Source organism: Amphibalanus amphitrite, unplaced genomic scaffold, assembly GCF_019059575.1.
Source record: "Amphibalanus amphitrite isolate SeventyFive unplaced genomic scaffold, NRLGWU_Aamphi_draft 000326F_arrow, whole genome shotgun sequence".
NCBI lineage: Eukaryota > Metazoa > Arthropoda > Thecostraca > Balanomorpha > Balanidae > Amphibalanus > Amphibalanus amphitrite.
In genome coordinates this window covers 574137-589448 of record NW_024881821.1, presented here as the reverse complement: position 1 = coordinate 589448, position 15312 = coordinate 574137, and the positions used below count along the sequence as shown (strand labels likewise).

The window sequence follows — 15312 nt, the reverse complement described above, 5'->3', positions numbered from 1 at the left end:
AACCGATGACGTCACAGGTCAGGTCAAAGGTCGAATTTTTACCGTTTACAGGCATTTCAAGAAATGCGTTGTAAAATCGAGTAAAATGCATTTCATTGAAAATCATCGATGGGGAAATGTTCTTCAAACACATATTTTGCTATTTGAGGTCACTGATACCAGGTCAGGTCACAGAGGTCAGGTCACTGGGGGGTCACAATATGAAAGTGTCGTGTGATACATGTTTTATGGTCCATTTTACATGACAAATGCGATTATGTGGGTCAGACAGACTTTAGGGCCAGCTTAGGTCACGTTTTGGTCAAGGTCAGGTCAAGGTCAGGTCAAGGTCAGGTCAAATTTTAAAGTTGATATTTTTGCATAAAATGGGTATCTATTCGATGCAGCTCGTCACGGGGAGTTCAATGGTGGTCTCCGTTTTGCGCTACGAGGTCTAGAATTGCTAAAAATTGAGTTCAAAAGTTTGACGTCATCAATTTTAACAGTTTTTTCGCTATAACTTGGCCAAAAAAAGAGGTATCGATCTAAAATTTGGCATGTATATCGAAGAGCGCAGGGACTATCACATATATTCCGGTTTTTTCGAAATTCAAAATTTTTTTGGAAATTTTTGAGTTTTTCTAAAAAATCGATTTTTTTATTTTTGGGGGTCAAAATCCCAAAATTTCGAAAATCCGAGATAGCAGTTTTGTAGCGCCGTCTTTTTTCTACACAACCACATAAAGAACTTTAAAATTGCTTGTTAACTGTAGAATTTGTGAGCGTTTAAAGATGTCATGTTTTTTGCTCATTTTTACTCGAACATGACCTCAGTTTGACCTCAATAACTCCTGACCTGAGGTGACCTGTGACTTGAAATTTTGTGTGAAGGTGTCGAATTGATGCCCGGTAAGGTACCCAAAATTTGGCGGCGCTGCGCGCCGCCGTTTTCTCGCTATTTAAGAAAAACCACAGGGGGGGCCAAAATGCCCCCCCCATCAGGGCGCGGGTTAATGCTTGGAAACGTGCGGGCTCGCTTAGGCTTCTCTTACTCCTTTATCAGCTGTTTTTGGGTTCATGGTGAATGTAACACTCCCTCATTTATGCATAGATCATCCATTTAACCGAGACAAGCAAGTGAAAATGAACTGGTCATTTAAATCGACCTACAGTCGGTGGCCTCGCCTAAATGGCCCAATCGTTCCGCCCTATCCATTTAAATCAGTTCACCCCGTCGAGAAGCGCTGTTGAGAGATGAGGCACCGATCTCACTGTTGATAGGGATCTAATAGGGACCCATCTCCATACTAAAGCGCCATACTTGTCATAAACAGGAGAGCCTCGAACGCTGGTGTGTCATGTTAATGGCCAAAAGCTGACCAAAAATACCAAAAGCTGACGACTTAAAGGTAGTGTGCCAGCTTTCCTAGACCATATGGAGTTAATGACCCGGATAAGGAGAACCGGATTTTTAGAACTTATCCATACCTTCAAAACTTATGGAAACGTCTTAAATTCTTCAAATTTTGAGTACCCCAGTGCGAAATTCGCCCCGACGGGTTGTCGGTCGTACCCCAACCACATTTCACACCACTATGAACAGTAAATGCACACACTAAAATCGCTATTACCGATAGGCTCATCCAATCAAGTTTCGATAAACCCGTTCATCATCATCTCCTGCGGTTTCGAACACGCCTGTTAGGTGGCTTCTGATGCTCGTCGAGGTCGGAATTTCCAAATACGCGTGGTGCGTCGGGCCGCGCGCTCTGACTTCGGCCAAGAAAAATGCGTCAGCTGATCATTGTCATTTCTGCCACTTGCGTGTGGTGTAATGGGGTCATAACTTAAGAGACGGCTGTTTCATATCAATTATTTTACATAAAATCATATTTCAAACCACAAATTAATGTTCGACAGCCAAATTTCAGAAACAATACCAATACCTGCTTACAGTTTAAGGCTCGACATTGTGTTGTCTACGATTAGACAGCTGATAACTCATTCCCGTACGTCGTATGGTCGTAACACTATAATGACCTTTGCTTATTGTCACAAGTGCGCCGCATTCGCGATTGTTGCCCGACGCCTGTTTGCAGGTGAGCCCACTACAGTTGTTATACATGTCTAAAAACCGATAAACTTTTAGGCGAAAAAGACACTATTCCAGGCCCATTTTTGATTTTTTTTTTGCGATATTAGGTAAAAACAGAAGCTTCTTATCCTAGGAAAAATAAAACGGGAAATCTTTCAAAGGTGGCACACTACCTTTAACATTTTTTTAGGTTTCTTAGTGTTTGTGCGAGGATATTATTTTGAAATTAGTATAATGTTTATGACCTTATCCTCGGCTGAAAATAAAGACTGTGTCAAATCCAGGCTTTCCAGTTCGGCTCATTATAAGTTAATCTGTATCGTGTTAGATAGAGAACTGACGATGCATTCGTGAGCCCACCCGCGACTCGCCACGGTAATAGTGTATTCACATGGTGTCCAGGGCCTTTGTTATTCGGTTAAATTGCCGGTAGCTGCGGTACCGCCCAATGCCATCGGCCATCACCGACACGCACGTAGGCATCACGCGCTCTGTCCTGCGAGGGTAGAGGGAGGAGGATGTGGGTAGAGTCAGAGGCGGATCCAGCTCAGAGTTTTTTTTTGGGGGGGGGCAAACCATAGAAATTTATCGATTCTTTCCATGCATCGTCCATAGGCGTAATGTTAAAATCATGCCGTTTGGGGGGGGCAAATGCCCATTTTGCCCCCCCCTGGATCCGCCACTGGGTAGAGTGAGGTATGGGTGAGTTTTGGGAGTTTGTCCACAATGGTCAGTGAATGCAGTTGTGGTTGTGCCCAGACTATGACAGAGACTGCTACTTGCATGGTAAGCTGTTAAGGTGCGTGTGTGTGGATGAGACTTCACAGTGTGTTGTGTCGTATCTTCGATGTTGTGAGTTTGTGTGCCACAATGTGTAGCAGGTGCCCTGACCCCAGAGTGCTCGAAGGGGCGTTAGGGGAGACTGGAGACGGGCTAGTAGTGGGGTTGTCTGCGAGTCTATCTAACGCGGACCCGTGCTTGAGTCACCACTTCATTATAGCTTATCATCATTTATGCACCATCATTGCATGCATGATGAGAAGGTCAATGATTGACCGCTGAATCTATGCCGTGGTATGACAAATCGACTGGAGATGCGTCTCATTAATATCATCTACGCATGCGAAGGCCGTGACCATTGGATGAGTCATGATTTGAACCTTTTTCTGCGAGTACACCGTTCCAATGTGTGACATGGTTTTATGTGATTGGCCCAATAGAAGCGGTGTGTCAAATATTTTCAACCACCTTCCGGTCATCGATGGCATCTGGAATGTGGAACCCATGTAGAAGAATAGCTTTCTCATTTCCAACAGCCTTTGCTCTGTAGAAAGAGTATAAAGCGTTTCACTCTTGGCCGACGCCCATGGCCCAAGGTATGAGTTTCTGTGCACATTTGCTACCTATGCACCCGATGTCTGTCTCTTGACCTCGCCTCTTGAATGGCCGAATCGATGGTAAAAGAGCCGATGGCATTCAGCATGCGTGCTCGCCATAAGCGCTCGATGTGCTCGGTCAGGCAGATAACGTAGTGGACTGGTCAGCGTTTGAGAGAAACTTTCATAACTGGTCAGTGGTCACCGGCATGATTGAAGTGATACACAAAAACCCGAAGTGATGACCCAGCGAGTCCTTTTCTTCTAAGGCTTAGCGGAGGCCGGATGTGTTTATTATTACCCTTCGAGCCTCACCAAGCCCATTATGTATAACCCAAGATCGTCGAAGATCTCTCTCACCTTTTTGAACATCTGGTCAACTGAGATCCCCAGACTCTACTGTGACCCTTTCTGACCTAGCTGACCATAGTTGACCCTCGCTGACCCCTTCTGACTCAACCCGCCGTACAGTGCAGTTGATTAACCCGGATTGGGTCTGGGCTAGGTGCGGCGCGTTTTATCGCCAATTGATAGTCAATTCTTCGTCATTCTCTATTGGCCATTGCAACCCGCCTGCTTCCCGTTCCAAGAGAGATATGATGTGAGGTCGTGAGATAGCGCTAGATGAAAAGCTCGAAGCGTGGCTGGCGCTCCTGGGTTACGCCGTTTGGAATAGCGCATCTGGCTTTCGCTGTTATGTTCTTGCATCTTGCTTTCCATATGCTCGCATCATGTAGATATGGACATGTTTGCACGTTTGTGGGCATTTGTAGCTGTCGATTCTTCTCAACTCTTGACGGCCTTACAGGCACACACACCCTCGAGCTTTGGATTGTTGCTCAATCAAATGCGGTGGCTACCGTGTTACTAAGCTGCTGACATGCGGCGTTGTAGCTTGTGAGTTATTCCGCCACGTCTACAAGCGAATGACAGGAAACGTTGTATACGTTCTAGCAGAAACCTTGTCTGTTTCCCTGTCTGTCTATCCACCCTCCACCTGGTCCTGTCATCGTAGTCTAGTCACTCGTCATTCTCACGGCTATACCCGAGAGTTATTCTGGAATAGTCTGGAATCCTTGGTAATATTCTCTCGACCAATGTGGTGGGAATCCCGAGTTGTCTTTGAGGTGTTGTTTACAGCCATGCGAAGGTCGTCGCTTAGGCTGCGTGACCAGAGCCGCTGCCTTACTTTATTCCGTGTTTCTCGCCTGGCTATCGCCATACCCTATCCCGTGAGTCTCGGTTAGCAACCGCCGAAGGCCTTCTCGTGAGTCTTGCTTGGTAACCGTTACACAACTATTCCGTGAGTCTCACTTGCTCTCCGCCACTTGCTCCCCCCCCCCCCTCCGGCCTACCCACCGCCGCCCAAGTCAGCTGTTCTGGCACGTGCGTGCAACAGGGCGAAAGGCACCGGCTGACTGGCTTAGTGTCTGGGCGGGGCTGTATGAGTGGCACTTGTTGAGCTGCTTGGCTGGGCAGACCGGGGTTAGCTGTTCGATTCAGGATTCATCATACCTAATGGAATGAAATACATATTGTGAAGCAGGCATGTGGTATTTGGGGAGGAAATTCGCATCCAACACTTATGATCTTGACCATACCCATAATCGGCTAATGCTGACTGTAATGCCATCGACCGCCTGTTTGGAAACCCACATGGCGGCGTAATTTTTCATCAGCTATGTGCCTCCCTCTCTCCCCCTCTCCCTCCCCTCCCTCTTTCCCTACCTCCCTTGCGTCTTGTTCTGATGTATGGCCCTCCTTACAGACCGCGGCATGTAGCCATTTACTAACCTTTCTAATGACCAAAAGATGCGTCTGATGGAGCCCGCACTAGGTCATCGCTCAGAGGTCCCCACCACCCACAATGTGCTCTGTCGCCCGACGTGCGTTACGTCCTGACCGACCTGACCGAGCCAAGAGGCGCCCCATGGAGACTCACCTGACCTGACGCACGGTGGAGGTCGTCGCCGCACTGCGTTGAGATTCTATCAGTCTGGCGCGCGCGCGCGTCAAGTTTGTCGCGTTTCACAATGGAGGTGCGCTGCGGGCGGCGAGCTGTCTGAGGTTGAGATCAGGGAGGTCTAGAGGGGACCTGACAGAGAGAGAGTGACAGAGGGAGGATGGAGGACGTGCGCTGATGGATCTGCGTGTGGCGCTCTATTGTTTAGAGAGGTGCTTTTAATATCTGTATGCTGCCGCCCTCCAGAGACGCAGCGTTCTGCGCAGTGAATAACTAGTTAGTGTGGTCCTCTAGCCATAGGCCTACAGATCGCTGTGAAACTAAGTGGGCTCCAGTTGTGTGTTTAATCAGCTGTTTACTTTGATACTTTTCATTTGGCATCCTTTTATCCCACTTTTGCTGTCGCCAGTCTTCATGGCAGCTCCCGATGTGCACTAGCCTTCGCATGAGTGCGACAGCAACTGCGTATCTTCCATTCATAAAACGCCGTCATGCTCGTACGCTGTCACAATGTATCTTCAGCACTAGAACTTATCTCATTTGTACCTTCACGGCTATCGGGCCATAACCAATACGTCATTGTTACAAGGAATCACTCACTGATAGTTCTCTCAGTGGGCCAATCGCTGCTGGTTGGAATGTGGATCCATATGGTACCTGACATCGCCTGTCCATCTTCATAAGTAATCACTTCTGACTCTGAGATGTGTGGGGATAATAGAGGACTGCCACTAGTAGTGAATGGATATTACCGAGTAAACTGACGTCCGTCTTTGGGGAGTGTGGAAACCGTAGGGCCTCAAGGTGCGTGGAGATACACATGCCATGAGGGTGGGCATTTGCTGTTCGGTTAGGTGAATGAGGCTAGGGCGTCTGATTGAGCGATAATGAAGCGTGGAGTTGTGATGGACATCTGTAACCAAGTCGTAGTTTTTTATAGAAGATGGCATCGCAAAAATGCAGTTACGTCATCCTTCAGATGTAGTTATGTAGATCGTATGTGAGGCTAGTTCACGCTCTTGCTCTGACTTCTGGAAACTGAAAACTGTTTTCTCTAAAACATAAACATCGGCACCCGTTTTGCGAGGATGTGCATTTAAAATATCTGCCCACCGATCCCACTATGCGGGGCACCGTGTACTGTGTAGCCCCGAGACCCAACAATAAGGTAGTGTGATGTAGTCCCGTTCCGCGCCAAAACTCGCCCGGTATTCGGGGAGGGGGACGGGGTGCGGAATTTGGGGAGGGAGGGGGTGGTGGTATGTAGTTTGGGCTTCCGTTCTGGTCGGCTCGTGCCGCGATAGAGTCGAGGTCAAACCTCTATTGGCCAGGACGAGCTTTGCTGTGGTAGCAGCATATTTGGGCGAACCATCCTGAAAGGAGGCATTCTTCTGCGGTTCTGTTGTGGGAGAGATAAATAAATTGGCTGGTGGTTGTGTTGTCTGCTGGTGGTTAGGAACGCCCTGTTAGTGGCATCCGGGAGAGGCGTTTTTATGCCGGTCTTCAGAGGTTTGAATCGCGGTCTTATGTAGTCGTTTCATTCAATGAGTTTTTCTCACTAACAAGTAACTTACTGATGCTCGTTACTTACTGAACTGGACGAACTAAATTAACTGAATGTTTTTGTGCTTGCAGCGGCTTGTCTTGCAGCGGTTATGTTTCCTTTTTTATATTTCTATCAACGTTTCCTTTCGACATCAAACTGTGTGGGAAAATGTCAGCTAGAAAAACTGGCCCCAATACGCACCCCTGCACCACGCCCCCATCCCCCGCTAATCGCCCCCTCCTGACGTGTGCTTTCTCTGTGGTTTCAGAGTCGGGACTGAGGATAATCAGCAACAACCGCGAGTTCTGGTACTGGGGCGTGCAGCTCGACCCGGACCTGTTGGTCACCATATCGTCACTCTATCCAGAGTGGTTCAGGGTGAGTGCTTACCTAGAACGAGAACACAGGTCGCTGCCCAGTGACCATATCGTCACTCTATCCAGAGTGGTCCAGGGTGAGTGCCTTATACCTGCTGCTCACCTTATAGGTTGAGAACACGGGCTGATCAGTACTCATGACATCGTCACTCTATCCAGAGTGGTTCAGGGTGAGTACTAGCCTAGAACGAGAACACAGACCGATGCCCAGTGACCACATCGTCACTCTATCCAGAGTGGTCCAGGGTGAGTGCCTTATACTTGCTGCTGGTTCAGGGTGGTTTCCTACCTAGAGCGAGAACACAGGCCGCTGCTCAGTGGCCGCATGTATTTACTGTACCCAGAGTGGTTCAGGGTACCTTATACCTGCTGACTGCTGCTCACCTTAAAGTGAGAATACAGGCTGCTTACCGCTCACCATACCATCACTCTATCCAGATTGGTTCGGGGTGATTTTTTAACTCGTGAGGTGAGGTGTGCTCTCGTCTTGACAGGTATGGGTTCGTGAAGCATGGATTTATGGTTAAGTTGACCGATGGATCCCACGTTAAATTTACTCTGGAACGCGTACCCGTACGGCTTGCTTGGCTAGGTTTACTTTCAATCCCTTAACTCATTTAATCTGACTCGATTCAGCCGTCTCCGACGTAAGCTATGACTCAGATGACTCACCCCATAACTCCTATGACTCGCCTATAACAACACCACCACATGCTCCGTTTTATCTGTTGACTCTGACTCGGGAATGTTGGCCGGCGTCCAGCGCGTGACATAACTGTTACGGCGTTGACTCAAATGACTCCGTCTGTTAAACAGCTGTTCTTGTGCCATGAACTCCTGTGTGGTTCCCCCTGTGGAGTCATGGCAGCTCCTGACCGCCAGCGAAGTGTTGGCAGCTGGCCCCGACTCCCCCTCCCCCTCTCCGGCACAGTGCCAAACCCCTCCCCTGCTCGAGCGACCCAGTCATCTCTCTAACGCTGACGTCATCGACTCGGCAGCCAATCAGAGACGAGTATAAATACCTTTGGTGTCCCGAATTGGACCTCTGGTTGACCTGAAGTATGTTGTTCGACGGGACTATTGGCTGATCTGCCCGGAAACAGACAGCATTGCCCAAACGCGTTCAGTGTCATTGTGATATTCCTAATCATCTATTGATGTGTAATGAACATTTAATGACTGTAATGAACATTTGCCTAATGAAACAAATAGTGGTAATAAAGTAACGTGCGTGCAGGTCTTGCAAATATGGGGCAAAGCACAAATTACCCGTGCCGTTCCCTGTTCACTCCTTTAAATTCACCCCTAACATCGTGTCGACTTTCATTTATCCTTTTATTGACCTTCTCGCCTCTCGCTGTTTGTTTTTTATACTCCTGATAGACGACTGTCTTCGCGCCGTTCGATCTGTTAGCGACATACGGTGGCGCGTGGGAGACCTATCTGGCGCGCCCATCAGGTCACGCTAGACACCAGTCCCTGGCGAGATTTTGGCACTGGTTTTGTTGGTTGGAAGGAGGCGGCGTTTGCTCTAGCTAGACTGGGCTATGTGAATACGAGCGTAGTGTCACCGTCAAGCATGTAATACCGAGGTAAACAGTGTTGGAAATGGTTACGCCACGCTCATATTTTGCACCAAGTTCCCCATTGTTATTGCCCTATCTACGTGATCGGTATGAACGTTCGGCCTGAATGCAAATGTAGCCCTGCCTAGGCGGTAAAACTGATGTGTTATTTCATTCTCAATGCGCTCAATGTATGGGTTATTAAATTACAGCGTGTTGCTGACCCAAATGGTTGCCAGGGACGGTCTCTGTGCGGTTGTTGGGTAGTGTCTGTACGGATAACTTGGCTCGGGTCATGGAATTCCTCTGCCAGTATTGTTTTGTTAAGACCGTTTCTTTAGGCTGTGTTGTTGTTGGGCTATGCTCCAACTTTGCATAGATTCCTTGGGTGGGTTTCACTCGGTGACAAGTGTGTATTTCGTGCAAAAAAAATGTATCCTTATTGCCGTCATTATGATCCTTTTCGAATGTAGGTATTTGTGAGCATTTTCATTTGCTTTTTACACAAATCCTTATGCGTTGGATAGCTATAAAATTGTTGTCTGCTTATTATTTGGTGTGTGCGCTCTCGGCAGCAGCCGTGGTACTCTTGTCCGTAATATGTAGTGCGTAACTGTAGTTCCAGTGCACTGGTGACCTGATAAATACCGTACGAGTACCATTTACTCAGACGCTCGGCGCTCAGTATTCAACTCGTTCTCTTTGGCTCGTTTCTGCCCGGCTTTCGCCTGCGTCACTTACGTCTGTGGCCTGATGGCCCAGCTGATAAGGACCCCGCCCATACCCATCCGGGCTAACCCGGGACAGGCGCCGATGAAAACTTCTTCAGGCTGGTTGGTTGGTTTGTGACGTGGCTGAGTTGCCATGCTGTGTGGAGATGCTGAATAGGGACGTGCTGCAGATCCATTGTCCAGGCCGTTGTCAGAGGCGTTGTGCCCTGTGTTCGTTTTGGGGCGAGGTGGGGTGGGTGGGAATTGGGATACAGCGGAAAATTTTGGATTGTCAGGAACACGTTTCTAGTGCAGCTCTTCCCAGTTCTGAAAAATATCTTACAACACTTTTCAAGGCGTAGGCTCTATGACCTGACCCTGACGGAAGAATGAACCGCTCATCAGTTCAATTGTAGCTTATGAAGTGTTGGTGATCTATCATGCGCTGTGCTTTTTGTAAATGTTGTTTGTGACCAAAGTGGACTAAACATGATTTCCCTTTGTTTCACCATTGTTTTCATTTTATGCCAACCCCAGCAAGTTATGCGTAATGTAACATCTATTGATGCTCCTCCTCCCATCCCTTCCCTGGCCCTTGGCCTCGTTCTCCCCTCTCCCCCGTTTATAACCTCTACTGACCACTCTGTCCCCCTCTCTGCCGGCAGAATTTCGACTTTGAACAGCTCGACATGGCTGAGGGAGGGGGCTCCCCGCCCCCCATCATCCCCCTCTCGCCGCCGCAGGCAGAGGTGGATGAGTCGCCGCTGCAGAAACAGATGGATCGAAATAAAGAGTGTGAGTAGGCAAAAGTCATGGCACATTGCCACAGCGAGAAGGGGTAGGGGATCCTTACTGTGGAGTCTTGGATGAAGTGTGTATACTTTTGTGAGTGGTGGGTTAGTTGACTGGTATGTAGGATCTCTCTCTCTCTCTCTCTCTCTCTCTCTCTCTCTCTCTCTCTCTCTCTCTCTCTCTCTCTCTCTCTCTCTCTCTCTCTCTCTCTCTCTCTCTCTCTCTCTCTCTCTCTCTCTCTCTCTCTCTCTCGCTCTTTCTCTCTCTCTCTCTCTCTCTCTCTCTCTCTCTCTCTCTCTCTCTCTCTCTCTCTCTCTCTCTCTCTCTCTCTCTCTCTCTCTCTCTCTCTTTCTCTTTCTCTTTCTCTCTTTCTCTGTCCGCTCCTTTTATCGTGCCTGTGTATTTATCATACTCAGTCGTTACTCATGTGTTACATGTTCCCAATGCGGTAGGTTACCTATTTTACTGTATTAATCTGAACAGGTCCAGGTCGTGTCAAGCCCAGTGAGATAATTTACCAGTGACTTGGTCCATTTATTTTCGTCGTTTGTTTTAGTTTCTATTCTGATGCTATCCCCATTGACCCCTAAAAGATTTACATTGGCCGATGCCATCTTCTATTCCGTTAGTTGTTTGATCTGATCAAGTGCTTTAATTGGGTATCCGAACTTGGCACAACATTCTTTCTCGAGTAGACATGCGTTGGGTTTAACCTGCTGCGTTTGTCTGTGCGTGAGCGTATAGCTGGCCCGTATAAATCAAAGTTCATGGATGGCGAAAACGTGATGGGACCATCGAGATGGGTGGATTTAGTCGATCGCGCTGTATTGAATACTAATGACTGGAAATAGATCAGTGTCTAGGCTTCGGGAGCTCGGTTTTGATTTATAGTATTACCTATGTAAAGTGCTGTCGAATATATCATGTCCTCTGTCGGTTTAAGTCACGTTTATTGCGCAATTTCTGTCACGTTTGTTGGTCGTGAGGTTTTCAGCGTATTCTAAGTGTAATGATTTATCGTCCATGCATTCATACGGTTTATTCTTTTCACCAATATTTATGACCATTGTGTCCAATATTTTGTCATGCAACTTTATATCCTTTCTTGCACCAGTCTAGTGCTTTACTGTAAACCTGTATTTGAAAAAACTAATACTTTTAATCAAGTTTGCACAATTCGGGTTAGTTAAGTGTACTGCACTGTGTGTTTTTTTTTCGTTCCCCGTGTCTCGTTGTTGATTTGTTTCGTGACCCCGCTCCTCATGTCGCCCACAGCTCTGAAGGTCAAATTGATGACCAGGAGACCCATGAACCAACTGGTGGATCAGGGCATTTTACCATGTAAGTATAGAAATGCTCGTCGTTGGATCACAGGATTCTCTCATCGCCCTCCCTTTACGCTAGTGTTGTCTTGCTTGGGAATCATGGGGCTTTAGAGCTTGGAAAACATTACAGCTCTGGCATGAACCAAGTTTGGCCAACTTCATCAATTTCAAACTTCGACCTGCTCGGATCTGTTCCCAAGCATTGCCAACTTTCGTCAGCCGTATATTATACCACCTCCCCCGGGCGGCTGTCATGGAGAAGTGGCGCCCTCCTTCGTACTCTCTAACGAACCCAGACCCAGCGTGGGACGAGTCGCCCAATGTTGTGTGGGCGGTCACCGGTCTCCATCCTGCCTGACGACTTGCGTGGGTGTCTTCCTGTCCCAACCGCCCTTCGCTCCTCTGCTGAATAGCTACCTAACACAGCCATAACAGACTGCAGGTCCCGTAGCAGGGTGGACTGCAAGCTATAGGTGCTTCATCATAGCAAGGACAAGCACCGTGTCATGGTGTTATAGCCGTGCAATCTAAGGCAGTTCCTCACATGGAGAGAGAACTGGTTCATGCTGGAGAAGGGTGCGGATGGTCTGTGACCTGACCGTGACCTGGGATGTGTCATATGCGAAACGCGCTTTTGAGGTGATGACTCGCCATTCGCGTCTTGTTAGCAGGGTAGAAACATTCATTAGTACCACTTTGTTCAGAGATCTGAACCTCAAAACGCTCAGTGAATCTTGACGCCTGGCCAAAACTCAGGTAACTCTTGAGTTTCCTAGCTCTAGGGCTGCGGAGTTATGGATTTTCGGTGACTTCGACTCCGACTCGGACTCTGGCTTCAAAAAATAAACTCCGACCCCGGTCAGAACTGTCGACTCCTACGAACTCCGACTCCGACTCTGACTCCGCAGCCCTGCCTAGCTCATCACCCGAGTTTGATCGATGTAAGAAAGACATCCTGCCACGCGCTGAGCTACTGTCTTCGCATCTTAAAACGCCCGGTGACTCATACATGCCCCCCGGGCATACCGCGCGTGCGCCAGAGACGGGGCGTCACCTCTGACCCCTGGCTCCTCCCGTTCCTCTGTCCTGACGCCGCGCACCCTTTCTCTGTCTCCGATGAACTCTCGCTACTTTATCTTACTCAGCGGTGGCCGGTGGTGGAAAAACGGTACATTGCGCTGTCACGGTACTGAAGGAGACAGGACGGGTGGGACTGTACTGGTGGTTTGGCGAACATCTCAGGCGAGATGTGGCCTGTAGGAGTCGATATAGGAACACGTGATGTTTGCAGTACAATGTGCATATTATTACGAGAAAAAAATATTCATCCGTGATCCGCCAGTGCCAATTGGCATTTGCGATGTCTACCACACGAATAAATGAATCTCAGATATCACTTTTCATAGGCTGCCTTCTAAGCCCACAAGACAAGCACGGTTGCTTACGAATAGCTCAATTTCTTTGGGATGTTAACAGGCTGCGAGTGAGCGGACGAAAAAGCCTCAGCAGATAAGCTGCAAGTTTCGAATTACGAACGACGTGAATCGTCTCCATTTATAACGATAGTCATCTGTATTTTGTTTATTAAAACATTATAGTCATTGTTGGGGGCACTCGAACATGAAAGCAGGATGCTATGCGATGCGAGGAGAAACATGGGGTCAGATTACAGATAGCTTGTTCTGGTTCTGTGTAGTCGATTCATACCGTTATGGATCATTTATCGTTGTTTAAAGACGATCTGAGTTGAGATGGATGCTCATCTCCGACCTCAATTGATGTGACCCACATATGTGGGATAAAATCTTGGACAAGAACCATGTGAATTAGCTGTTAGACTACCCAGTCACTTCGCCAAGAGATGGCCCGTGCACAATCGTTTCTTTTAGGCTGGATTTTACATGAAAAGACATCACACGCTAAAAAGAAACATTCTCCAATCTCCAGTATTTTGTGGGATGTAGGACTGTAAGGAGAAGCATCTGATTCTGAAGCCTTTGCTGTGATTATGAAGCGTTTACTTAACCTCCCCGCACCCGCCCCCCCCCCCCCTCGCCCCTTCCCTACAGCACACACTTATGTTTTTCTGAATCTTTTGTCACCTAGTCTGCTCTGACTCGAATTCCCCTTTCCCGAACAGCATTGAAGGCATCACCGGCACTCTACGAACAACGCCAGCGACTGGAGCGAGCCAAGACGGGCGACCTCCTCAAGGCCAAGATCCAGCGCAGGCCAGACCGTCAGGAGCTAGTGCGTCAGCACATTCTCGAAGACACTGGCAACGTGCACCCGGCTCTGGTGGAGAAGCAGCGACAGCTGAAGAAGGCTAGGCTCGCGGATGCTCTGAATGTTCAGCTGTCCCATCGACCGGGTGTTCTGGAGCTCATCAAGGCCAATATCCTGCACACGGATGAGACGGTTGAGAAGGCTGTCAAAGGTGGGTACGGGTGGAAAAGGGTGGACACAGTACGTACAAACAATACGCAAAGCTATATATGATGAGGGAGCTCAAAGTGACCATAGGTATTACCAATTAATGTGATTTTAAAACGAAATCATCGCCACGCCAGCACCGTTCGCGTCGAGTTGAGGGATTGTGTGGGATTTGTATCTTTTAGCGAATATTGTCTCGTTCTGCTTTGTGTTTTGAACCAATAATTGCGCGACTCGCCCTTTGAGTAATAAAGCGAAATTTGTTTTACTGTTATTTTATCCCACCTGATAGTTTACCATGGGTGAGTCGACATGTTTTCATGTATGGTTGGTCCCTACTGTGACCTGACCTGACTGACCTGACCCCTTTCTTTACCAACAGAGGGCGCTATCGACTTCCGTCCCACCTCCCAGGGCGAAGCGCGTCGAAAGCCGGCCGCCGCCTTCTTCCGCACAGAGGACGACTCGAGTTCAGACGCGGGCAGTCCGGACGGCGGCGCGCCGCCCCAGTCCCCTGCGGCGCCTCCTCCCAAACCTCCCCCGCCGCCGCCGCCGCCCCCGCCGCCCGTGTCGGCTATCTCACCCAGCGCTGGGAGCAGTGTGAGCACTCTGAGCCCGCTGAGCAGCGTCAGCAGCCCGCAGTCGATTGGAACCATCAGCCCCGGTGAGTTGGGTTTGTGGGGAGTGGGTTGTGGGAAGTGCAATGGAGGGATGGACATGTCAGGGCAACAATGTTACGCTTACTTTGACGTTTTGGTTGGAACCGATGTCCAAATGGAAATAGCTAGGAGAATTGATGACGTCAAGAAGTAATTCATGCTATCCCTTTTCACTTCGTTATCCTTTATTAATTCAAGCTTTAGCTTGACGACGCTTGTTTGACTCCCATCATCTAACGCAGGCATTGTCTCTCCTCTAGAATTATCTCTTCGTCGGCGAGATTAGTGTTCTCATAGATTACCTACTAGCTACCACCTAGCCCCCACCTAAGCGGTAGAGGTGGCAAAAGGTGAAAATTTTGGGAACCAGACTCGAACCAGACCCGACTGGACATTTCTGGAACCAGTCGGACCCGGTCTAAGTTGGAATCGGAACCAGTTGGACCCGCTCCTCAAACGTCAATTAATACAAACTATTTGTAGGTATCATTA

At 48.5% G+C, this 15312-nt stretch overlaps 1 protein-coding gene across 4 annotated transcripts in view; it reads left to right on the top strand.

Moving 5' to 3' along the window:
• LOC122388526 (putative mediator of RNA polymerase II transcription subunit 12) overlaps positions 1 to 15312 on the top strand; it is an 87733-nt gene that overhangs the window by 61445 nt on the left and 10976 nt on the right. For 3 of the 4 annotated variants that reach the window (XM_043379709.1, XM_043379710.1, XM_043379708.1), the window contains exons 2-6: positions 7228 to 7337; positions 10277 to 10406; positions 11679 to 11744; positions 13869 to 14165; positions 14544 to 14825. In XM_043379709.1, the coding sequence (XP_043235644.1) occupies positions 7228 to 7337; positions 10277 to 10406; positions 11679 to 11744; positions 13869 to 14165; positions 14544 to 14825 (885 nt within the window). Of the gene's footprint in view, positions 1 to 7227; positions 7338 to 7484; positions 7507 to 10276; positions 10407 to 11678; positions 11745 to 13868; positions 14166 to 14543; positions 14826 to 15312 lie in introns of those variants that run through there. The other variant, XM_043379711.1, reaches the window with a different exon arrangement.